The following is a 25727-nucleotide window of genomic DNA, read 5'->3' on the forward strand; positions in this document are numbered from 1 at the left end:
GAAAGGAAAGAATCAATTTGTGTCCCCTGCAGAAGACGTACGCCGCGTGAAAGTTAAAATTGTTGCTCGTTGTCATGAACTGGACCGCAATCTACACCGATCGACATCGACTCTTCGAGTGTCTCAATGGGGTTAACCGTCAAATGACCAAAAAATTAACCGTCAACCTTCAAAAACGCAATATTTTTACCGTCAACTGTCAAATGAGCGAGCCAATATTAACCGTCAAATGTCTCAGATATCCTTAATTAAGAACTAAAAAGTATATTTATGCGGTGCAAGTCTTTTAGCTTCTAGTCTCGGGAGCAGGCGATTAATACGTCTTCCCGTAACAAAGGGGAAGTAATTACTCTAATTAGACAAATATTTGAAGACCAAAAACCTAATTTTTAATGCACAAATTATTGGGCTAAAGGGATTATTCAAATAAGGGCAAAATTCTATCCCTAAATGAAAAGTTACAACCAGATTTACACTTTAATTTCTAGTTAAAAACGTCATTCCGAAAAATTAACGTTCAACTGTCAAATGACCTTAAATTTAACCGTCAACCGTCTAAACGGCTTATTTTTAACCGTAAGCCTAGCCCATTGAGACCCTCAGGCCTCGCGTTTAACCTTCTCATTGAGACCCTCCTCTTCGTTACTATTTTACTTCTTTCCCCGACCGTACACGCACATGGCCCGCTTACAAAACCCGCCACAAGAAATTTATGCACAGTAGTTACTTTCAACTGATGATTTCACATGGCTGTCCATGTTTTACGTCAACAAACGTATCCCCGTGCCTTTCGAGAGAAGCATCGTCAGATAAGTAAACTAGTTTTTTTTTTTTTTCATACTCATATCCATTAGAAACTTTTGCTCTAATAGAGCGTAGATAGTCACGAATATTGCTGCCCTAGAGAACATTCATGTGCAGTAACAAAGGAGAAGGTACGGTTAGTTTTCTCGTGTTTACCTTAAAGATATTCCTCAAAGTCGATTGCCAAGTCTGCACCCAAAGTTAAATCCGAGGTCAGAAGAAAAGAAGTCTGTTTAACTTTACTAAAAACGACAAAAGAATGAACTTACAATTTGTGAGGCTTCACTTTTCACCTCTTGTAGCAGACTGATAAGGTAAAGGTGACTTGCTGCAAGATCTTTTCTTTTTTCAACGCTTGTTTGTTCTTGTCAAGTTTTTGGTCAAACATGACTCAAAATTAAAAATTTTTACTTCACTAACCAATATTATAGCTTCCAGATGACTGGTGATTGGTCATCATTAGTTTCCCAATGATATGGCAGTCTAATATAAAGCCCTTTATTACTTTTTATTTATTCTACACATCGATGCCTAACGCAATCAGTGTCACTTCCATTAAAACCGCCGTTACTTTTAAGAACCATGCGGTAAATTTGCGCATACGGTTGAAGCCCCCATAAGCGGACACCCTCGAAACGCGAAAAAACTGTCCGTAACTGGAGCTGGCAGCTTACGAGAATAGTTCTCGTTAACGACCACAAGAGTTGTAAAGGGAAGATCGCCGCTTATTAGAGCTTGCCCAGATTACAATTAACATTGGGAATGCAAAAATAAAACCGTATCATTTTTCTTTGTTTAATTGCCCTGTTCAATGCCACGATAATAGCGATAACTGCAGATATACAATTTTTTATACTGCTGTACTAGGACAGGCCCTTAGTGATTAAAAAACAAACCATAATTACAGCCACAGTCAGCATAAACACTAGCATTAACAGTCTCGCAGCTACAAAAAGCAGTGATACAGTTTACAAATGTTTACGAGTATCTTCCAAAGTCAGGTCCGATTCCTTTCGGGTGTCCGCTTACAGGAGCTTTACAGGATCGTAAGCCCTCAAAGTGTCCGCGGCCGCTCACGAGACTGGGAGTTTGTGCGGGAGTTCAAACGGAGTTTTGTGAAGGCGGTCGTAAGTAGAGTTGTCCGCTTAGGAGAGTCCCCGTTGAGCGAGCTTCCACTGTACTTCATAGCGTTAACTTATTTTGCATATATTTTGCAGCTAATCTGTCGCAATCTTTCAGAATACAAACCATCTTTTTTCAGGGCCTTATTATTAGTGTCATCGAGGGTTTGTAAGTTGATAGAGAGCTTAAGGATGTTCGTCGTGTGAAAACTTTCCAGTCACTAGATTGTTTTTAAATTTTTACTGCAGTTAGATAATGAGTTACTTTTGTCAGAAATGCAAAAAAAATTGGGGGTCACTGACTTCGTTTCAGAGATAAGGCGTGTGGAAAACTACCCTGGTCTACAGGGGTTTATAGTTAAAAATATAGAAGGTGAGTCAACGGAGGCAAACAATCTTAGTCATATTTTGTAGAAGTGGTTCTGTTGCTTCAATAATTCCAAATGTTGCCAACGTTTTCACAAAACTTAACCCTTCGAGGGGCATTTGGTGCATTTTGCAAAAAATTCAAACTTCTAATCGATAGAATTTCTTTATTTTACCGCTAAAGGTAGAAAATCGGTAGAGAGAATGATCCATCAAAAGAAAATTATAACGTAACTAGAGCAAAGCGCGCGCTCTGATTGGTTAATTTAGCGTCTACTATTTGCCCATGGGTGTACGCTGCTGACGTGTGTGCTAATGTTTACAAAGCAAATCTTTTGACAGACATTGTTTCCAAAGTAATGGCCGACGTCCTTCTGCTAGAAATGCGAAACTGTCTTCACAGTTGTCTGAAGATGAAACTTTATCGAGTTACTGGTGTGCAGTCGGTTGTCATGAATGAATTTTCGCGCGTTTATCTTCTCTTGTCATGCAAGACTACACGAACATTTTTTTGTGATGTAGCTCAATAAAAGGACTTCTGTTGTTCCAATGTCTCAATGTTATGTTATAAAACAAATGGTAAACGCCATAGCGTGCACTATTGAGTTATGGATGCACTTGGGAGGTTTGCTAAGCACTCAAGAAGCTAGAGTCGCACTCGGCTATCGCCTCGTGCGACTCTTACGCTTCTTTCGTGCTTGGCAACCTCCCGCGTGCATCCATAATTCAATAGTGCACGCTATGGCGTTTACCATTTGTTAAATAGAGGTCACCGAACGTCCAAGATCGTTAAATCCAGGAAAAGCTATAGTAACGGCCATCTGCCCTATCATTGTTCATTTTATTACTTAGCGCGCGCATCCATGTATGACGTGGCGTGTGAATTTGCGTGCGCAATAAGGATGCGCAGAAACAATTGGCGCGAACGCCCTTTAGCAAACCACAACGGCAACGGCAACGAGAACAGTGGCTGTGCACGTGCTTTATAAATCTTTGTACATTTCTTTGCTGTCCGTTGCAAAGCAACAACGTGAAATGACTAAGAGAACGCGAACGGCGACGGTTAATTTTTCATATTTTCAGTTGAAATTGAAAGTTGGCGTTACATATTTGGCTTGAGCAAGTTCTGAGACCAGTGAGCACACTGAACAGATCTAGACAATTGTAAAATTCGAAGGTAAATTATAAATTCACCTTTTAGTAGGCGTTGTCCTCGAGGTCGCCGTCATCATTGCTTAAGCTCTCTAATGAGTATACTCATCAATGTTTCTGAAATTTCTGTATCTTTTAATTTTATACATCGCCACCTTTGATTCAAGATTTAGATAGCAACAATGTTGAAATAGCTCGACCCTTAACCCTTTACTCCCTAAGAGTGCCATTTGGCACACAACGTTATTTTCCGCTGATTTCTTTTTTGAAATGCACATGGAATGCAAGACTTGTTTCACATCAGGCTTTGTACTAAGACCTGCTAAATAAGCTATGGTTCTGGGGCATACCTATGATATTTGAGAATTGATACGCGTTGGAAGCTTTTCATTTTCGCATTTTAAAACAATTTCTCTCAAAATGACTACCTCTTTTATAACTGCTAATGTCAGTTCTTAAATAAGCTGATCAGTGGCTTTCAAATGGTATATTGTACGCAGGCAGAGAGTCTTTAGTTGCTGATTTATGTAGAAGTACCATTCGCCTTAGGGGGTACATGGTTAAGGTTGGCGTTCCCGGTAGTTGGCTCTGCGCATCCTTACGGCCCACGTAACTCATATACCGTTTTTACTCGTTTGAGCGCCACGGCGCCTTTATCTTTTTAGTGTTTCGTTTGCGGCGTTTATTTGAGGGGGTCGCTTTGAAATATTCCTGACATTTGTGGATGATGACAAGCAGATGTTAACAACAAAAATATCGCCACTTCGAATTGAAACACATTGCAATCCATCCAGGAAAAACGTTTTCGAGGCTGCTTAACATTAAGTTTTACAGTTCAGTCTGAACAATTCAGTCTGATGATGCTTCATTTAGGCACCGCATGGTTTTGAATGAATGCGGCGCTTATTCGACGGCTGCGCTCTTTAATATTTTTGCTCTCATATTCAACGCTTTATCGGGATTGCATCTAGAAATAACCGCTGGTGTAAGGTCGATATGAGGGTTTGATCTCCTATCATTGGTCTTCTCTTTGTTCTCTACTACGTTAATCACGCGTGCGGTCGAGTTTCTAATCAGTTATCAATTTGTTCCGTTTCGTTTGCTTACTCAGGATTTTTTTACTTATTATTAAGTTGCTTTTATATATCAAATCAGAATGTGATAAAAGAAAAAAGCAAGCAACGAAACCCATTCGTTTATTTTCTCTAGTTTAATCGAAAGTCAATTGAACTGCCTTAGCTTGTTCTCTATTTTTTTTTTTCCTTTTTCTCGAGCTGTTCTTGGCGTTGCATTGTGATCAAAACTTCATAAGGATGGTTACGCAAAAAAAGGGAGGAAAAGCAATTAAAGAGAGCAAAACGAACTGAACAAAAACATTTGTCCCGGCCATTCCTCATGCCATTTATTAAATAACCGCAACATCAGCGTAAATCATTTTAAATCACACCAGAATTTAGACGAACCGCTCGTTATAGAATTAAACAATTTATAACTATCTCATCTTAAGTGCCTATGTAGGAATGGATGTTTTGTCTCGAGATCTAAGCCTGAGGTTTAGGAACTTCTTCAATAAAGATCCGGGACACTGAATTCCAGCCAGTGTAGGCGTCAGCATTTCCATAACTAGCACAATTACCAACCCAGAATCCCACGCGCACCTTGCCTTTGTGGATATTGTGGCAGTGACCCTCAATATGGCGGACGCGGTGAAGGTTCTGATTCTTTCCGGTTCGCATGTACACAACACCGTCAATTGGCAGAGGAGCTGCACATTCAGCACCGTTGAAAGTGAAATACCAGCGTTTGCAGCAGCTGTCACAGCCGTAGATTCTAAGAACGCCAGTCCAGTAAACATGGAGGGAAGTATCAGAGAAGTTCTTGGTGAACAAACACTCCTGACAGAAATTGAAACAAAACTGAGATAGCAAACAACTCTGATGTTTCTGGGTAAAAGCTATGAATAACTTTGAATAACTCTGAATAATAACTCATTCATAATTTTATTAATGTTTACCTTTAAAATTTCGCTTTGCAAACGAAGCATTTACCTTGATCAGGCCGATATCCTTCCCGTCGTTCAATTTATTCCATGCACACTCTTTCCAATTCTTATAAAACAACCCATTAGGAGTCCCAGGGATTCCACTTGCTCCACTCTCTCCACGCTGCCCCTTTTGGCCGGGAGGGCCCTGAACTCCAGGTTTTCCTCTGGCACCATTCTTTCCAGGGGTTCCTGGTGGCCCTTGGGGTCCAGTCTCCCCAGGACTACCCCGGTCACCTTTGGCTCCGTCGCGGCCATCACGACCATCACGACCTGGGGCCCCAGGACACCCAGGTTTGCCGTGCATACCAGGGATACCGCCATAACAGAAAGGAGGAGGTTTCTAATTTGGGATAAAAAAAAATAATAATTCTGAGATATTGTTGAAAAGCTCTGTAACTTTGTTGAAACCATGACAACTTCAGATGGGGTCAGAAATCCATCGTATACTAGTTTTTTTTTTTTTTTTTTTTTTTTTTTTTTTTTTGACTTTTTTATTCACTTGTGCCACCGATGATTTTTTTACTTTAAGGAGAAACGTATCATAACGTTATCATCTCTCGGTTGGGCATTACATAAAAACTGCACTTTTTTAAGTTTAGTTCTTAAACAAGACGACATAAAAACCTGTTTTTCCGAATTTCTTCATTTTCGCTATCACACAATCTGCACGCTAGTCTCTCTGTTGACCCTATAGTATAGTTCGTTAGAACTTTTATTTTGAGAAACTCGTCTTGGCATGTGACATAAACATACCTTTTGGTACCACTGTTGTTCTGCGGTTTTGTTTTCTTCCGCAGCACAATAAACTGCTAAGTTGGACATCACAAACAACGTGAAAGCCACCGAGACTTTTCTAATTTTAAAGGCCATTTCCTCTGCACGATGTTCTGCGTAGAAATATACAAGAGCGAGTGTAAAAGCATAAATCCTCCACGGGATACACAAGAGAATCGCAATTTCTCGAACCCTCGATTCTTTTAACCTCCCTATAACTGGAATAAAGTCGTTCTTACATTATAATTTTGCCCTCGATTTTTCGAACTATCTGATTTTTCAAAACAGGTTTCATTTTGCTTGGACTTTCGAAAAACCGGGATTCCACTTTATTTTAATAGAGAGGCGAGGCTTAAGAGTTTAATTCAGCAAAACGCCATCAATCTCTTAGTTTACCACTTATTTTTTTGTACCATTCATTAATAAATGAAGTGTTATATTCGTGATCTTGAGATTCTTTTTAAGTAGAAGCGGTGGTTATATTTTCGCTAAACGCTCGACATTAATTCTAGCCGAGATTGATGCGGTAAAAATACACCCCTTATGCAGTCTGCCGTTTATTGTTTTGAACGCGAAGGAAAAAGGGAAGGGGGCTTAAAAGATAGCCAGGGTCTTTGTATTCTGTCTTGTTTTGATATTAGAGAGAGTGGTTCATCAGAAAAGAGGGCCAGGAGTTTAATATAGGAGTTTTATAATTTACCAGCGTTGGCGCGGAGAGGGGAACGGCCCTCTAAAAGAATATAAGCGGCTTGTTAAGCTAACGTTTTGGAACCGTACTCAGACAAGTGGCACTTTATCCTCTCTTGCCTCAGGTATGTGAAGCACGATTGCTAAACTTGTTCGTATCGATATTGAATAAACCTTTGGTAATTTTACAAAACGAGCTAACCGTAACTGAGGATAGCCAGTAACTGATAGTAAACCCAATGAGCTTAAGTTACACTTGGTATAAGAGAATCGACTGAATAAAAAGAAAAGTTTTCTCTTGCCGTAATTCATTTTGCTACCTTTTTTAACTCCAGTTAACCAGAGAATTTTAACACAAAATGTGTTGTTGAAGAATCTTCATAACTCACCTTGCAAGTAACTCAGCGCTTGGGTAGAAAACACAAAAATGAGATCAAAATGGAAGCCCCTCAGGATAAGATTGTATCCGCAACTTCTCCAACACGTACCTATCAATTGTGAAAATGATGTGAACTACCTTTTGAACACTGATCAGTATAATACGATATCACTTTACTTAGTTTTGTCAATCTTTTAATATGTTTGCCAAGTTTTGTTTTCTGAGCGTAGTTTACAGAGATAACATTATGAGTGCAATACTGTTTGAACAAATATGACTGCAAACCTCACACCAGCGTGTAGAGTATAGAGTTGTTATATTTTCTCCTAATTTTGGAAGATAGACTTTTCTGTGTAAGATATGTCAACAATATTTCCAAAAAAGGCCAAAAAGAAATATATGGCACATATCCAACTGAGAAAAAAAATCTTTGCCTTCTTCTAAAAAGTTAGTCATAACTTCAAAGTACCAGAAATTTGTTTCTAACAACTTTAAAATCAGGCATTGCTCGTGTTTTTTTAATCCACTTTGTGATCTAGAACAACATTAATTAATAGGTTTTCCTTAAAGGAAACCAAAACTTGAGACGCCAAAATGAGAAAAAGAAATTAAAAGAAATTTGCCCCTATGAAATCTAGCTATTGTCATAATTACACACTGCATTAACTACCAAAAATTCGTTTTGACAACTTTGAGAACATGGAGCCTGTGTTTAATTGTTTTTAATTATGATGAGTCAGAAAATGTTACACCTGCTTTATTCTGCAATAAACCAATAACTTAATATGTTTTTTTTATATATTTTTCAATCAACTTTGGAAGAACTGAAGTGGGGTTCTGTTTTTCTTGAAAAAATTGAAAAATGAAAAACGGAATATGTGTACGTGTAATATAATGGATTGGGAAAAAAGAAAGAAATTTGTCTTTTAGTAAAAGTGAAGCATTGTAATAACTTATTCCAGAATGAAACCACCAAACATTCTTTTTTATCAGACTTTGAGGACACGGGGTGAGTGTTTGTGAACCTGAATTAAACATGGATAATTAACAATATTCCACGAGCGTTTGTTGGATATGAGATAGTCCAGTTGGCTGTAATCATCTCATATGCAACGAGTGCGAGTGAAATAACTGTTTTATTGAAAACACCTCCATTATGTATATATAAAACTAAAATAAAGTAAAAAAAAACTCCGTCGGTCCCCCCAAAAATTGCGCGTATTGTAGAGCATGACGTAATGCTTTTAACGATGAGCATGAAAACTGCTGTTATGTTGGTTTTTATAAACCTGAATCTACAACCTCTTTATTTGCAAACCAAAAAACGTTTGCTTATTCATCTATTATTTGATCCACTTTGGAATATCTAATGCAATATTGTCTTTTTCTTGTTTTCTGTGTTTACAGACGTTGATCTGCAATTTCTATTTTCAGTCTGCGATAATGGCAGTTTTTGCTGAATGTTTGCTCACCAGCTGAATGTTTGATTTAATTTTATCGTGAAACTTACTCTGCACGTAAAATCTTCTTTCTCGTTTTTCAAAATCATGATGATCGAACGTGTGGTAAGGGCGACCTTTGTGCACACTTTACAACCTTTGACGCGCGCTTAAGTCCTAAAGATCCTCTTTGACTACACCTTTGCGCGTGATAAAGACTGGTAAGCCTTTGAATTAACTCCACTCTGTGATTGACAGGGTTCATGTTATGGTCAATTGACACCTGCCAAAACGAGGTATCCGCTGACCAGTACCGCGTGACCATATCGCGGGCTGAAGGTTAGAGCTCATTGAGATCATCTGCTTTTTTTTAGGTTGGCCGCTGACCAAGAGCTGGTTTCTATATGATCGCGGGCTCATGTCAGCTTAACTTGTGGCAAACGGGGCCGGGTTGTTCAGAAGCCGGTTAACGCTAACCCAGGATTAAAAGTTAACAGAGTTATAAATAGTTCTTGTATACAAATGTTTTTCACCACTTTTGTTTTGTGTATTTTAAGATTGTTCAAACTCAATATAGAAGGCCAAACAATATACAGAAAACTTCACTGGAAAGTTGCAAAACTAAAATCAAAGTTCTCGCTTAACCTGGGTTATTTTAATCGATCTTTGAACAACCCGGCCCAGGAGCTCTACTTTTAGGCTTGACTAAATCTATATATTAGCGTCATGTGAGGACGAACAAAGTTTGCCTATTTTTCTTTCCTTGAGGCAAGCCGCTGACAAATGAGACTGAGCACACATTCACGCGGGGCACGCTGGGTAGAAGAAAAGATGAAGGATGTTGCTGAAGGCGCGGGAGATTTTAAAAACCAAAGTAGGGTCAGCTTTTGACCAAATTTGTTGCTGATGTTTACTTTACGGTAAACTGGAGGTACTTTGATATATCTGTTTAACCAGGTCGCTACACTGTAGCTGCTGTCGTCTACTGCAAGGTTTGTTTCACTTGACATATGAACGTTTTGCAACGCTCGTTTTGGGGAAAGCAATGAAAAGCAAATGAATGCAACGTATGGTGTATTTCAATAAGGTAAGCTCATAAGCTCATTGTGTATGTTATGGTTATAAACTAGTGGAAATCCGTTACTTAATTGGTGAGACTACAAAACAAAGTTATTAGAATAATCAACAATGTGCCACTTCGTGATCATATTACTCCCCATTATGTAAACCTTGGTCTTATTAAGCTTCCTGACATTGTTAAACTATATACCTGCCAGCTATTATATGACCACTTAATTGATGAAAAACCGTCTAATTACACCTTATCTCTGGTATCTGAGCAACATAACTACGTTACTCGAAGTGCATCCCTACAACACTTAAATCCCGGTTTCTCCAGAATAAATGTAAGGAAATTTTGCCCCGCTGTTATTGGATGTTACTATTGGAGTGACCTTCCTTTATCTATACGTAACTTAGCGACTAGAAAACGTTTTAAAAAAGCACTCTTCCAGTATTGTTTTGCTCAGTATTAATTAATTCATACCTCTTCCTCTCCTATGTTAAGTTAACTTTTTTACCCTAATTATTATTATCAATTAAACAAGGGCATCTAATTAGCTTGCTATATTTTTGCCCTTTTCCATTTCTCCTCTTACTTGTTTACTTTATATTTATCTTTGTAATTTTAGAATGGAATAAATAAATAAAATGAAAAAAAATGAATGAAAAATACTTGTATTAAATAGAGTGCTTCATTCATTTTGGAAATGATGTTCCAGTGGTCAACTGTTGTCCAGTTAGTTTTAATACGTGTAAAGTTGTTTACCAGTTGTTCCTTGGGTTTTGCTAAAAGTAGGCCCGCGGCCCGCGACGGCACGGTGGCCCGGCGGCCCGACGGTGAGTCTAACTTCGTTTACCATTTTAACAATCATTTCAATCCTTTTCGATCCTTTATTTCGTTGCATGTTGCTAAGTGAAAAACGTTGTCATTCTCTGTTTATTCGTCTGTTTACAGAACCCGATAGAGAGGAAGTGCGCATGCATTCTCAAACGATGTAAAGAGACGAATGAACAGAGATTGAAAACGTTTTTATCAGAACAATATGCAGCAAACAGAAACAAGGATTCAAAAGATTAATTGGTAAACGAATTCAAACTCACCGTCGTTCATTTTGCACGCACAAACCCGATGTAGATCTGTGCATGCGCGTGGATTTACCATTGGACAAACAAAACTGTGGAAAATCAGGACTGGGTCATCGGGCCTCCGGGCCGTCGGGCCGTCGCGGGCCGTCGGACCGTCGCGGGCCGTCGGACCGTCGCGGGCCGTGGGCCGCGGGCCTGCTTTTAGAAAAACCCCAGGAGTTTTGACCAAACAATCTTTTTGGTCAATAAATAAGCTATTAAATGGGAAAAGAATACAATTTTCGTGAAGGACACAGTGGGTGATCCCAAGCGGGAAAGATTATATAGTGCAGTCTTACACTTTAGAGAAATTATATGAAGGAAAGTTCATAAGAACTCTGCTACAATAACTAAGCTGATTTGGCCTTTGGCTCGTCAGTCTAGTTCACCTAGCATTTTCTTCCTTATCATGAAAATTTAAAATTTTATTCAGGAAAAAAAAAGAAACGCAGTTTAGTAACAGCAGCGCTCGCATATGAACAGTTCACCACAGAATTAACACACATTGACTTTAGTGGACAAGTCCTAATGCACCTTTTATTTTCTGATTCTATCACCAGGTAGGCTGAGGAATGCTCAACGCAGTGAACAATAACCCGGCACTGTCCACTGCAAAGAATGGCAACAAGACAAGTGCTGAAACGTTTTGAAATAAACACTTTGAACTTGGCAATAAACTGAGAAGAATCAAAACATTTTATTGTAAATCAGTTGATCCTAGATGGTTATGACACGATCATGTAAAAGTGCAATATTAAAATCATTGATGTTAAGAGGGTGTTAAGAGCAAATTAAAGACTAGACTCCAATAAGATCTTAAACCTTCCTATAATAAATGATAACTAAAAACTTTAAAAGGAAAAACAAATATGCCGCAGAACCTGAAAGGTGAATGTGCTTGAACTTGTGTCTTTATCCTTTACTTTGATATTTAAATTTGGTTTACTCCTATCAACATTCCCACCCTTAAAGCAGACAGTAGTGCAAAGATGTTTAATCCCATAGTGGGAGAAGGTCTTACATTCAATTTCCTGCTTTTTCCTAAGACAACATTGAGGCAGGGAGCATAACACCCACCCACAATCCTGAAATCCGTTCACAAATCCTAAAATCCATCCACAATCCGGAAATTTTGTCCATAGTGGTTCAAGTCCTATTTAAAAACGTCCACTTCCCCATAGGCAGAGATTATTTAAAGAACTTTAATTCCTGTCCCTAACCCTCCTGCACTCCCCTGAACAAAATAAAAATGAAATGCACAATCCTCTACCTCCACTACAAAAAAATTTGAAGTAAAAGTTGAACTCTCACAGTCCTTCCATTAATTTTTTATCGGTAAAACGTCCTCAAAAAAAGTCTCTATGCGAGTTCAGGGTTCAGCATAAAACAGCTACCCCATTGCAAAATAAATAACCAGGTCAATTAAAAACTATGTACCAAAAACCGTTAAATACCAGTTGATGTAAAAAGAAAATTTTCAAACTTGTACATTTTTTTGTATTGATAAAATTAAATATATGAATAAATTACCCAGGGAGGGTGGGAGGAAGAGTAATCTTAATTCCTCCTACCTCCTCTCCGGAGGAGTGAAGGAAGATGGGAGGAAGAGTAATCTTACTCCCTCCTACCTCCTCTCTGGAGGAGATGGAGGAAGGTAGGATGAAGAATAATACTCCCCCCTACCTCCTCTCCGGAGGAGTGGAGCAAGGTGGGAGGAAGAGTAATCTTACTCCCTCCTACCTCCTCTCCGGAGGAGATGGAAGGAGATGAGAGGAAGAGTAATCTTACTCCCTCCTACCTCCTCTCTGGACGAGATAGAGGAAGGTGGGAGGAAGAGTAATCTTACTCCCTCCTACCTACTCTCTGGAGGAGATAGAGGAAGGAGGGAGGAAGAGTAATCTTACTCTCTCCTACCTCCTCTCCGGAGGAGATGGAGGATGGTGGGAGGAGGAGCAATCTTACTCCCTCCTGCCTCCTCTCCGGTACTTTGTATTTTGTGTTCTTTCACTTTCAAGGGTCGTCTAGATTGAGTTTTGTTGTTTATTGCTTCGGAATTTTAACTGTTCGTATCCTATATCCTTTCTTCCATTTCGATTTACCATTGTGATATAACCATTGAATATCTGAAGCAACAGACAACAAAAATCATTCTAAATAACCGTTAAAAATTGTTAAAGCACAAGATACAAACTAGTCTCCTCCTTATTAGGGTCGTCACGCAACGCTTCTTGGGGGAGAAGCGTTGCGTGACGACCCTAATAACGGCTGCGGAGGAGACTAGATACAAACATGCTTAGTCTGAACTTTAAAGTAATGAACAAGGACACAGGTTTTGGCCATTCTCTGGCGGGGCGGCTTTCTTTACATCTGCTTATTTTGTAATGTAGCCGTTAATAGCGGAACTTCTGTGCACCGAAGCCACGTGAGCGGAACCCCATACCTTACAAAATTTGGTATCTCATCGATCTGAAAAATTTTGGTCGTCACGTGACTGTCCGTACGTACGTCCGTCCGTACGCCAATACTTTGAAAATTAAGAGAGCAGCAGCATTACCATGGCTACATCTTTGATTTTTGGGCATCCAAGCTATTGTTAATTGACAGCTGTCACAACAAGCTCTCTGCTGACCAGTATTACGTGGCCATATCGCGGGCTCAGGCTTAGAGCCCACCGAGGTTGTATGTTTTTTTGAAGATGACTGCTGACCAGTTACTGATTTTCTGATTGGATTGCAGGCTCAAGTCAAGTTTTTTCTCTAGGGGAGGAAGGAGTACTCGCAAAGGCAAAATTTCGGCGTAAAGTAACCCCTGGCACGTTCTTGACTTTTCTTCTGACATATTCCTTGCATAATCGTTTCTTGGAAGGTTCTTAATATATTGCGCACGTAATTTCTACAATCTTGGTTGGGCTTATTGAGTATAGTTTGTTAAAATTTAACTGGAAAAAAATAGCAAAACCGCACACTGAACAATTACATGCTCACAATTGATCATTTTTTGAGTTTCTGATCCAAGAAAGAACCATTCTCTTTTTCCTTTTTTTGGTAGGTTATTGCAATCAGGAGCTCCGCTCTTAGGCTTGGCTAAATCTATATATTAATAATAATCATAGCAATATTAAAAATTAATATAGCGCAACTTTCCTTGAAATGATCAAGCGCGGTTTTATACATCATAAAGAAAGTAATTAATTCTAAAAGTGATAAATTTACAATGGTTGCTGAAAACTACAAAACCAGGTGATACATTATTAAAAAGCCAACCCCAAATGATGTCCTAACTCTATCCCGACCGATGTATCGATTTTGGTACGCCTGTTGAAAACGATTAACATTTGCCTCCTTCCTATCTTCTAATGGCAGTTCATTCCATATCCTCACCGCTGCTACTTTTATGTGCTTATAGCGATATACAGTTCTTTGATTACAGGCTGTGGTCTGATTCTTCTTTGGCATGCAAAGATATCACAAAGATATCTGGGTGCAAGGGTTTAAATTCGATTATATGGACTTAAAACACGAAGGGCCACTTTGTAGTATATTCTACTGCTGACTGTAAGCCAGGGGATCGGAGTTGCAAGGTTTACTGCAAATGCTAAGGCTACCGGCTTAAAATATTATCTTATTTTAGATAGTTCCCGAGCTACCGCTCAGGTAACAGGTGTCAGTCAAAGACAAAATAACTTCTCTGCGACATCAATGCGGAGATCCCGCGGTCTTTGTTACCGTAGTCGCTAAGCGACAGTCTAAGCGACATACCTTGTTCAGCACCATGCTGGAATAACAATTAAACTGTTCAGGCCGCGTCGACACTACGCCAAAGAAATTTGAAAACGGTCTTTTTCTTTCTGAAAAAGCATCAAATGTTTTCCATCCAAGCTATGCCGGAGAAATTTGAAAACGCATCAATCATTGTGGATTTTTGTTTAACGCAAATTCGACCAGGGAAATCACAAGATTATCGTTTTCGAAAAGGTCCGTTTTCAAAACGTTTTCCGTCCGAGCTAAAACGCAAAGGCGGCGTTTTCAAATTCCTCCGGTTGGAAGATCGTTTTCGAAACCTCCGTTTTCATGGCGGATTAGTGTGGACGGTAGGCCTAACCGTAAAAATAAAGCTGCGTTTTCAAAGTTCTCCGGCGTAGTATGGACGGGTCGTAACTGGTTCTATAGCAAGTCTCGGAAACTCTTTGAGAGCATTAACGAGTATTTGCTTTAAATAAACCTTATTCCTGAACTGCCACTAACCTGGCATCAGGCCCTTTTCTTTCTCCTTCGCTCTTTCCCGCGTTTCCGTAAAAAAGAGCGCCTGATTACAGATTACGAGTCAGTCTCGTCATGAAAATTTCCGTATATCAAAAACACAATTAGAATAGCAGAGCTGTCCATCAGTTCTTTGTTTCATACTGTTTTATAGTAATCGCTCTTATTAGCTTGGCTGTCTAGAGGACTGAGCTTCCATTCCAATGTTCTCTCAAAGCCTCTCAACATGGTAACACGACGACAGTTCAACGCCCATTTAAACGGAAACACAGTGTTCTCGTTTCTGGTGAAGTCGCAGAGATGCAGACCCAGTGAAGCAACAAGAGATTTCACGGAAGGGATTCTCTTTTTTCGTTTGAGGGAAGTCAGTTCTTTGTCAGTACTTGAGGTCAGCAAGGAAGCTCGCAGAAACATGAGAAATTCACTGGTTATGTTAAAGTACTCCACCACAGCTGACATCCCAGACGAATTTGCAAGTTCTGGATTTTGCGTGTCTTGCAAAGCTTTCCGGATGAGGTCATCGATACCCCAAAGTTGCGATAAAACATGCAGCACTTCCGGCATAAAATCTCGAACCCAGTTATGCGTCTCGGTCAGCATGACTGCGTGAGGATTGGTACCGTTTAAGAAGCCTTTCAATTTGGTCAGTAAGCCAGTGAGAGAGCAGTAATCCCACAGGTTGGAGGTGGTAATGCGGTCGTATTTGAGACTGGCAGGAAGAAACGTTTCGATGTTTCGGGTGTCAGCCAGAATGAAGTGGAATTTGACCTGATCTTTCTTCGTTTTTTCAACTACCTTGTGTATGATTTGAGATAGGTAGATGCTGTACATTTCTGGTAGAGAATCAACATGACAACTTTTCTTGATGGCACTGAAATCCCAGCCGGTAAAAGGCAGCACATCCGTCGGTATACCATAATAATATTCAGTAGTATTGGAGCTCCATTGATATCCACGACCCGTTAAGGTGGGGTTTTGCCTGCGTAGCTCTTTGGCATTTTCTGTCGACGGAAAGATCCCCGTGTTGAAAAATCTTTGGGCAGAAATCCTGTGTTCCTTGGGAATGGCGTGCAAGTAGGTTTCTATACCGAGATCTCTCCCTAAATCACGTGAGATCGCTTCTTGTCTCAGTTTCGCCACCCATGGTCCCTTTCGCTGTGCTAAGCGTAGCCACGTGACCCAAACGCTCCTTAGCTTGCTCAACTGGTCAGCAGAAATCTCCATTACGTCTTTAGTGAGAGCGTGCAGTTCGGTAGTGACGAGGTCTTGAAGCGCTGACAAGAGCAAAGAAAAGTCTTCTTCGGAGATATACATCGAATATCATACACGAATCACTGCGTAAGTTACATCAGCCCCTCCTACAATCAGTCAAACATTAACTATTAAAGTTTATTCCGACTCCTGATCGTGTTTTTGCTGCTATTGATGACCTTCAACGACACATTTAAATATGTATTGAGAGCTGCGTCAAATTTCGACACTTCCCAGTTATCCCAGACCTATTGACACTCTTTACTGAGCACAATACTTTAAAATTCAAATTAAATCCACAGTCTGCTCTTTCATCCGTGAACTTGAGTTAGGTAATAAACAAAACCTCCGGAAGACATCGAAAGAGATATGTGGACTTAAGGAGCTCAGTTGTGGTATTTTGAGCCAGGTACAAAATTACCTTTAAATTGAAGCAAACCTGGAAATAGAAGTTTCCCAAGATAGAAAAAAACCAAACAGATAATAATAAAGCATAACGGAACAAGGATGGTCAAGGATGGAGAAGATTGACACGGATTACAAACGAAGAACTTGAAAGATTTAGGCTAAATCTTTCAAGATGCGCAAACCGTGACGTAGCTCCTGCGAGCAAAGACGTAGAGCAGTCTCAATAATGACTGACAGGAGCATATATACAGTGAGAAACGAAAAAAAAAAAGAAATACTAATGATGATGATATCGACAAGGATTGAACATCAATGAATAGCCATATAATGTAGCATAAAAGGCATGGACCTTGCCCGGAGACCCCGGGGGGAGGGGCTACTCCCTTACATGGCCTATATAGGTATGTGCGGCCCCAAAGGGTAGGGTTTTTCAGCTGTTTTGGCCATAAATAGGGTATCGATTTTGGCCATTTTGGTCATAAACAGGGTATGGTGACTATGGTTTAGAAATTTAATTACCTGATAATAAATGCTTTTTTCTTTTTTTTTTTTTTTTTTTCATTCAAGATATTATGATTTACAGTATCAAAGGCTTTACTGAAATAAAAAAATATACCACAAGAAAATTCCTGGCAGTCAATAGACCCTTTGCAGGATCCGGTCACATGGTACTGAATTAATTACGCTGGGACGCAAGTTACACAGTGGGACTTCCAAAACAAAGGAAAGTCGGGCTGGACTGGTACGAGTTCCTTTGTTTTGGAAGTCCCACTGCGTAACCTGCGTCCCAGCGTAATTAATTCCGTACCATGTGACCGGATCCTGCAAAGGGCCTATTGCATGTTGAATCAAGTCAGTGATGCTTAGGATAGCATGATCCGTGGAGTGTTTCGCACGGAAGCCAAACTGCTTGCAATAAATTACTTTATTCTTCTCCAAAAATTCTAATATTCTCTTATGCATTAACTTTTCTAATAGTTTATTGAATATTGATGATGCCAATCTGTTTTATAAACACAAAAAGCTTGAAGTCCTTGAATCCAAAATAAACAATGAACTAGTAAATATTCATACTTAGTTGAGTGCCAACAAACTTTCACTTAATATTGATAAGTCAAACTTTGTCATTTTCCACCCTCCACAAAGAAAAGTACCCTTTCATGTCACACTCTCTTTAAATGGCATAACCTTAAACCAAGAGTACTCAATAGAACATCTAGGTATTATAATAGATTCTAATTTATCTTGGAAAAGTCAAGTAAGCTATATTGCTATAAAGATTAAGCGAAATATTGGGATTCTTGCTAAACTTCGTTATTATGTGAATTCAGATATACTGGTTGAACTATATTATGCCTTAATATATCCCTTCTTAACCCATGGTTTAATTTCTTGGGGTAACACTTATTCTTCAACTACCCAGCCTTTGTTTATTTCACAAAAGAGAGCAATGAGAGTGATGACTTTCTCTAAATTTCATGAGCAGTCTAGTCCAATTTTCAAACACTTAAATATTGTTAAACTGCCTGACCTTGTCTTTCTTAATATTGTAGTCTTTATGTATAAATTTCACAATAGACGTCTACCATCTGTGTTTGATACTTTCTTCACTCAAGTCAATAAAAGACATAACTATAACACAAGAAGTGCTTCGAATACGTTCTATACTTTACCTAAAGTAAGAACAAATTATGGAATATTCAACATAAGATTTAAGGGCCCTAAAGTATGGAACTCAATTAGTGAAAATTTGAAAACCTTGTCTATTTCAAACTTCAAGAAATCAGTAAAAAGCGATCTAGTCAAAGATTATTAGTTACCTAGGTTCTTATTAGCAGTTGTGTTGTTTTCCAGTTTACCTGTAAATTAGTATTTTGTTCATTTCTGTCACCTTTCCAAGTCCTTCTTTTATAGTTTAATATATAGCTGTTATTAGTTGTCATAGCTATTGTGTGCTCTTCTTGTATTAATGTTTTGTATTCATATATAACTTAAACTATTTTAGACTTCCTTCATAGCATAGAAATAGCGTTTTTCCTCTTCTTTTTTTTCTTCTTGGGTGTTCATTTGTGCTCAAGTTTTCTTGCTGACCTGTATTTTATTTCTATTTAATGCTGATGTTAACTGGCTGCCTGGCTCCGCTAGCCCCTATGGTTATTCCAGGCAGCTAGTACTCAAATTTTTACATTTAATATTTTCATTGAAATTGTAATTTTTTCTTTAGCAAGAATGAGTACAAATAAAGATTGATTATGGTTTTTGCACTCCAGTCTTGAATTGGGTATGTTTCAAAGAAGAAGCCATTTGTTCATCATTACCAATTAATACCACCAACAAAAGCCCCTCACAAATCATGCTTACGGCAATTTAACACTGGTGTGAGTTATGGACCTAATTATAAAGCAGGTTTGAAACAGGGTATTGATTAAGGGTCAGGTCTTGAATAGGATATAAAATTTTTGGTCAGGTCATATTAAAACAGGGGTTAAAAAAAATTGCCGATTTTGGTCCTAAATAGGGTAATGGTTTTTGGGAAGCGGGCCGCACACCCCCACCAAAATTTTTATGGGAGTAACCCCCCCCCCCCCCCCCGCCCTTTCCTGGGCCGGGACCTTGCCGAATCAGACGTTAGTAGTAACACTTACACCAGAAAACTCAGTGGTGCACCTGAACTTGGAACAAAAGCCCGTTAATACTATTTTATGTTGGCTGGAGATACCTTTGTGTAGCATGTACAGCAGCAGGACCGTTCTGGCCAGGGTACAGGGACATATGTCATTCAACACGAACGTTACTTGCTGTTTATAAGCATCAGGTAAAGATGCAATGGTCAACAGAACATTCCTGGGATCACCGACTCCACACAACAACAGAGCAAGCGGGCTGGAGTACTCCTCTCCTTCGTTCATCGACAAGTTAATTAGATCCACAGCCGGTATATTGCCCCAGTAATATGTAGCTGCGGTGCCGGGGTTCTCCTCTTTTATCTTAAGAAACATCTTCATTCGTTCAACTAGTTGAACTGTTTTCTCTGTAGTTTTGTGACACGAGGACCTGTGACTTGCCCAGTGGTTTCTCTGGCATTTCACGTTGTAGTAATAACCTTTCAAGTAGGTGGAACATTTCATCATTCCTTCTCGTTCAACACCGCAGCTGGAACATTCCGTCTTCAGCACAGCGTCATCACAGTTGGGTTTATGTCGCCATTTGTCTTGTTTCTGACATACCTTAGAACAGTAGAAGGCTACTCGGCAACGAGAACACCTTTGTATACAGGGTGCCTCGCATCTCCAACAGTAACCAGCTCTGTTCATTGCTGAAATTCACGCGATCAGTAATCAACTTAAGATTTCCCACTGAAACGATTAATTTAGGTGACCTCTACTAGAGAATGTAGTCATTTTACAAAAGATTGATCAAAAACTGATCAACACCACAATGTAGGCTACGATCCAACAGTAGTTTAATCGAATGTCATCATCGTTTCGTTGCAAATATAAAGCTATTGGCTAATATTTATAAATTAATATATTCACGTTTTCCGAGAAATTGCTAACAAATGTAAAATCATGCAAAGCATTAGCAGATTTGCACGTTGTCGTCATTTGACTACAACTACCAGAATTCCTTTCGTTTTTTCTTTATTATTTAAATTTTTAATTCCCAGTGGGGTTTAAATAACAATTGCCCTGATTAGCATAAGAAACAGAAAAAGTGATGGATTCTGGTAGTTGTAGTCAAGTGACGCCATCATGCAAATCGCCTCATTATTACTGTGTTGCGTGACCCAATATTCAATGCTGTAATAATAGCAGGCAATAATAAAGGAGTATATTTATCGTCCAATTCCACTCAGCAGATGTAATTAGAAATAACAATTGACGTACAAGAAAAGTACAAACAGGGTACAGTTGCGACCAATTATCGTGAGCTGTTTTGGAAACCGGCTTAACAGGTTTATCGATAGTAGACATTGTGGTAGTCGTTTAGCTCAGTTCCTGACCAAATGACAGTCCCCCCATATGACCACAAAGCACAGTAAAAAGTTTAGTATTGGGACAAAAAACCTTTGATAATAAATCTCTTGTTAAACATTTAAGCGTGTATAGTATCGCTATAGTCTTATTGCAATGACGAATTGCTATTTGTTTTCTCTTGTTTACATGTAATAGTTTAGAGTTTACACGATCGTCTGAGTGATTTTGGCTGCGTTTTCACTAGGCCGATTAACTAGCTGAACATTCTTTCTAGGTGTTTGTTTACAGACCAACATTTACTAGTTAAACGTGACATCTGTTTTCACTGGAAATTTAACCCAGAAGATTCAAATTACGAAAGCGCGCAACTTTCAAAAATGGCTGAGAGAGGAAGCGCTTTTCTAGCTATATTTATGCGAGGGAGAAGGCATATCTTCCAGACGATGCGGTTAATCTCCCCAGAAATGAGGAAGATGCGACGAAATGTTGTAATGCAGGAACTCGTTCTGCACGGCGACGCCGTGTCATAGGTAGGGTCCTGGCCGAGGAACTGGAGAAGCTAATGGGACCGTTGGAATGGTAAACCGAAATAAATGAGAAGGACTGTTGAACTCGTCTACTGTTTTAAAAGTTCAGTTTTCACACACTGAACTGCGATATGAGCGTGTGATAAATAGTGTTACCAGATTCTTTGGCAGGCGTCTGTCACTATGCAGAATGTGATTGGCTGCAGCACTCGCCAGGACAAGTTATACCATCCCGCGAGGTAGTATAACTTGGCGTGAATTTCCGGTCATATTGGTGAGAAAATTGCTCGTTTTTTCTGGTGAAGACAGCTTGCATTTTTAACTCGCTAAACTCAAGACGAACTGTTTTCACTGCATTTCCGGACTTTTCCGACTTTATCTAGCCAAAATTGTCCTAGTGAAAACACAACCTTTTAATAATTAATCAGGTTTAAATACTCTAACTCGTTTCAAATTTATTTTCTAACCCGAAAGTGATCCAGATCAAGAGAAGGGAATCTATGGAAAGCTTATTTAGTTCTTCCCTTCCTGTCGAAATGAAGTAGAACTAAGTGCTTTGTCTTAGTTAGACCAATGCCGGATCACTTAAAGCTATCTGGTTGTTTTAAGCCGGAATTCCAGGAAGCTGGGAAGTGCCACTTTCTGAGAAGTTAGATTAATTAGCGATATTAATGGGGTAAAAATCATAATCATGATCTGAAGGGAGGTTCAAAAAGCCAGCTCTCAAGCATCTTAAAGCATGGCTAGTTCCTTGGAAAGACCCCCTGGGAAGTTTAAACCTTTTTTCTATGGAAATAACGTTGCTTTTTGCCCTAATAAGACCAAAAGTACACACCAATAGGAATTTGGCGTCCTTAAATCGCTTAAGATATTTTTATGGCGGTCACGTGTCTAATGACGTCATAATCCGGGCAATAGTAAAACCTCAAATGGGATGGGGAAAGTTAACTTACGCGAAAGATAAGATATCATTTATTCTTTGCCTTTACTCAAAGAAACTATTCGTGCCCGGAATGGTCTAATTTCTTATTCTCTGGACAAGATATTAAGAGACAAATTATGTCACGTGACCTGTTTTACTATTTATCTCTTAAATGATACATCACTACCACTTAACATGCTTGAGAGCATACATTTACTATAACTAAAGGAACCTAGCCGACGTGTGTACCAAGAGATTTGAGGGACTCTGGGGGGATGAAAGTGTTGGTATCGTTAGCGAGATCCAGCGTTTTCAATTTGTTATCTACTCTTTTCTATCACCATGAGAAAGATACTGAACAGAATTGAATTCTATACCGATTACGTTGAGCTAACCGATTCTCTGAGGTGCCTCTTGTAACAGCGTATCAGTGAAAGATAGTTCGAGACCAGTAAACAAACTGACACATGACCACAGACTCACACAATACTTTATTCGCTAACCAGAACTTACTCTTTTACATTTTGCACCAGCTAAACTGTATTTAATTTGAATGCATAAGAACTATGAGGGGGCTTAAGCAACGACGATGGCGACGCCGAGGACGACGCGTGTCAAAAATGAATTTATAAGTGTCTAGATCTGTTCAGTACGCCAATGGCTCTAAAAAAGTGCACAGCAGTGACAGCATTCAATACCAATTGCAAATACGAAAAATTAGCCGCCGTCGCTCGCGTTCCACAGACTAAGCAAAACTTAGTCATTTCACGTTGTTGTCTTGCAGAGGACGGAAAAGAAATTTGCAAGGACTTATAATGCACGTGCACAGCTATTGTTCTGCTCTGAAACCTCTTGTTTGGTGACGTTCTCGTGGCCGTCGTAGTCGTGGTTTGCTTAAGCTCCCTATTAAGTTGGCGTCGGAAGCTTCCACTCCAGAGCGAATTCATATCCTTTCATTCTGGTAACTCGACGACAATTCACAGCCCACTTAAACGGAAAAACTTTGTTTTCATTCCTTACATAATCACGCAGCTCAAGGCCTAAAGCAGTGACGATAGCCTTGATGGATGGAAGCTTGTTTCTCTTTTCTAAAGAACAGAGTTCATTGTCACTGCGTGACTCGAGAAGAGCCGCGCGCAGATACAACTGGAATTCTGGAATAACATTATGGTATTCCCTGTAACTATTTGGACCTGAAAACAGAAGTAATGGGTTGTTTGTATCCTGAAGAACTGCTTCTTTGTATGCAGGGTCGTCTGACGACCTTAAAATTTTAGTACCGATTTCCGGAAAAAAGCCAACTTGCCATTTAATTATCTCCGTAATCAAGACCGAGTGGCTGTTGTTAGAATTTAACTTAGCTTTAAACTGTGACAAAATGGAAGTGAGGGAAATGTAATCGCATAGATTAGATGTTGTAATGCGGTCATAACTCAGTTCCGAGGGTAAAAATGGCTCGATTTGTACACAGTTGCTCAGTACAATATGTAGCTTTACCTTACTTCTACTCAGTCTTTCAACGCACTTGCGCAAAATCTTTGACAAGTAAACGCCGTACATCTTTGGCAGAGAATCATCAGAGGTAGTCTTGCTGACCTCCTGGTAGTCCCACCCTTGAAAAGGAAGGACGCACGGGCGAGGGGAAAAGTCGTAGTCTCCCTTACTGTTTTTGAGCATAAAATGAGAACCAGTAAAAGTCATGTTCTCTCGTGTCAAGCTCGATGCATCGCACTGTGATGTGAATATCCCCTCAGCGCGCCACAGCTCGACAGACTCCCTGTGATTCGGTGGAATTGCCATTAAGTAATTCCGCATCACTGCTTCAACCTTATCATCTGCTTCAAAAGCAGCTTTCCTCATTTCAGTCACCCAACGTCCCTTCCTCGTTGAAAGTTGAATCCAAGTGCGCCAAACCCTCTTTAGTTCACTGAATTGATCAGGATCATCCACGTTCATGAAGTTACTCGTAAGAGTTTCCAGGTCACGGGTAGCCCCCAGTTCTTCTAGAGCGGACATCAGCTGCAAAAAGTCGCTTTCTGAGACGCGCAGTGAGTACCACACCTGGATAACAGCGTCAACAGCCTCACTTCCTCCTGAAAAGAGAAAAGTTACGTGCAAGGCGTGAGACAGACTGCCCCTAAAGGTGTCTTTTAGATGCCTCCTGTCTTTCTTGTTTGTTTGCCTACACTATTTCAAGCTAATTCGGGCAATGATCAAGGCAAATGAGGCTATGCTTATAACACCATCCAAGCCGTAAGCTCAAATCCACCACCTCCCCTATTTTGAGCAAGAAAGGCTAACCTTCACTTCTCCTCTTTGGCTTTTCAATCGGCAATGCAAAACTGTTTTCGCTCCCATCCCCTTAATATTTAGCATATCAACCCATTTTGGTATATATTAAGATTCCCTTCCAAACAGAACTATAATTTGCTCGATCAGTTTCTACCCTCTCTCAAAATCCCTTCGCTGAACGAGGACACCCTACCTGGCTTAGTGCCTTACCTTTGTTCAGCATGTACAGCAGCAGGACCGTTCTGGCAAGAGTACAGGGACATATGTCATTCAACACGAACGTTACTTGCTGTTTATAAGCATCAGGTAAAGATGCAATGGTCAACAGAACATTCCTGGGATCACCGACTCCACACAACAAAAGAGCAAGCGGGCTGGAATACTCCTCTCCTTCGTTCATTGACAAGTTGATCAAATCTACAGCCGGTGTATTACCCCAGTAATACGTCATTGGTACTCCAGGGTATTGCCGAGTTATTGTCAATTCTTGCTTTATTTCTGTGGCCAGATGAATCGTTTTCTTTACGATTTCACGGCAAAAATTCTTGTGATTTTTCAGGTCCTTTCTTTGGCATTCTGTACTACAATACCAGGCCCTCATGCAGGCAGCGCATTTCAGCATGCCTTCTTGTTCTTTGTGGCATCCCATGCATTCTCTCTTTAATGCTGCAGCATCACAATTAGGTTTATGTCGCCACTTGTCTTGTTCCTGGCATATCTTGGAGCAGTAGAAGGCTACTCGACAACGTGAACACCTTACAGTGTAGGGTTCCTCGCATCTCCAGCAGTAGCCAGCTCGGTTCATTTCATTAGTCAGCTTGATCGCTCTGATTTCGGAGTAACTCTTAAAGCTATCCGTTACAACAAGGGGAACGCGACAAGAGAGAGTGGTTACTTTGCGATTTAATTTTGTATGTTAACTGAACAGTACCTGAAATGAAATAATCGTTTCTTTGAAAATGCACAGCTATTGGCTAATATTTATAACTTAATGCATCCTCTTTTTCCGAGAATTGATTAAAACGTTCCAGGAAGCTTAAAAGGAACTTCCTTTTTAGCGCTCTGCACATGCAGAGCAATTTAAGCTTGTGTCATACTGCGTGACTAAGTGATCATGATTATTTAAGGTTACACAATC

The 25727-nt window shown here is 39.7% G+C and overlaps 3 protein-coding genes across 3 annotated transcripts; all 3 read right to left on the reverse strand.

Annotated features, from left to right (window-relative positions):
- Positions 1-4819: 4819 nt before the first annotated feature.
- On the reverse strand, positions 4820-7480 carry LOC110061116 (collagen triple helix repeat-containing protein 1-like). The gene is made up of 4 exons (XM_089297779.1): positions 7338-7480; positions 6241-6374; positions 5492-5827; positions 4820-5338 (listed from the first exon to the last, which is right to left on the reverse strand). The coding sequence occupies exons 2-4, from the start codon at positions 6355-6357 to the stop codon at positions 4985-4987; spliced, it is 807 nt and encodes a 268-aa protein (XP_089153905.1). The 5' UTR covers positions 6358-6374; positions 7338-7480; the 3' UTR covers positions 4820-4984.
- Positions 7481-12412: 4932 nt separating this feature from the next.
- On the reverse strand, positions 12413-20886 carry LOC110061134 (uncharacterized). The gene is made up of 2 exons (XM_089297805.1): positions 19591-20886; positions 12413-16570 (listed from the first exon to the last, which is right to left on the reverse strand). Exons 1-2 carry the CDS (start codon positions 20183-20185, stop codon positions 16533-16535), a joined length of 633 nt encoding a protein of 210 aa, XP_089153931.1. The 5' UTR covers positions 20186-20886; the 3' UTR covers positions 12413-16532.
- Positions 20887-22769: 1883 nt separating this feature from the next.
- LOC110063084 (uncharacterized) lies at positions 22770-25706 on the reverse strand. Its single transcript, XM_020770034.2, has 2 exons — positions 24800-25706; positions 22770-24390 (listed from the first exon to the last, which is right to left on the reverse strand). The coding sequence occupies exons 1-2, from the start codon at positions 25392-25394 to the stop codon at positions 23204-23206; spliced, it is 1782 nt and encodes a 593-aa protein (XP_020625693.2). The 5' UTR covers positions 25395-25706; the 3' UTR covers positions 22770-23203.
- Between the last annotated feature and the right edge of the window lie 21 nt (positions 25707-25727).

The sequence above is a fragment of the Orbicella faveolata genome, unplaced genomic scaffold (assembly GCF_042242905.1).
Source record: "Orbicella faveolata isolate gen_17 unplaced genomic scaffold, um_ofav_v1 contig_3, whole genome shotgun sequence".
Taxonomy (NCBI): Eukaryota; Metazoa; Cnidaria; class Anthozoa; order Scleractinia; family Merulinidae; genus Orbicella; species Orbicella faveolata.

Excerpts from the sequence above, each read along its gene's own strand:
- LOC110061116 (XM_089297779.1), bottom strand. The coding sequence starts at position 6,357 with ATGGCCTTTAAAATTAGAAAAGTCTCGGTGGCTTTCACGTTGTTTGTG. Across the intron at positions 5,828-6,240 it reads AACAACAGTGGTACCAAAAG|AAACCTCCTCCTTTCTGTTA; the intron begins GTATGTTTATGT and ends ATCCCAAATTAG. Across the intron at positions 5,339-5,491 it reads AGGATATCGGCCTGATCAAG|GAGTGTTTGTTCACCAAGAA; the intron begins GTAAATGCTTCG and ends AATTTCTGTCAG.
- LOC110061134 (XM_089297805.1), bottom strand. The coding sequence starts at position 20,185 with ATGAACAGAGCTGGTTACTGTTGGAGATGCGAGGCACCCTGTATACAA. Across the intron at positions 16,571-19,590 it reads GCTGTACATGCTACACAAAG|GAGGGGCTGATGTAACTTAC; the intron begins GTATCTCCAGCC and ends GACTGATTGTAG.
- LOC110063084 (XM_020770034.2), bottom strand. The coding sequence starts at position 25,394 with ATGAACCGAGCTGGCTACTGCTGGAGATGCGAGGAACCCTACACTGTA. Across the intron at positions 24,391-24,799 it reads GCTGTACATGCTGAACAAAG|GAGGAAGTGAGGCTGTTGAC; the intron begins GTAAGGCACTAA and ends TTCTCTTTTCAG.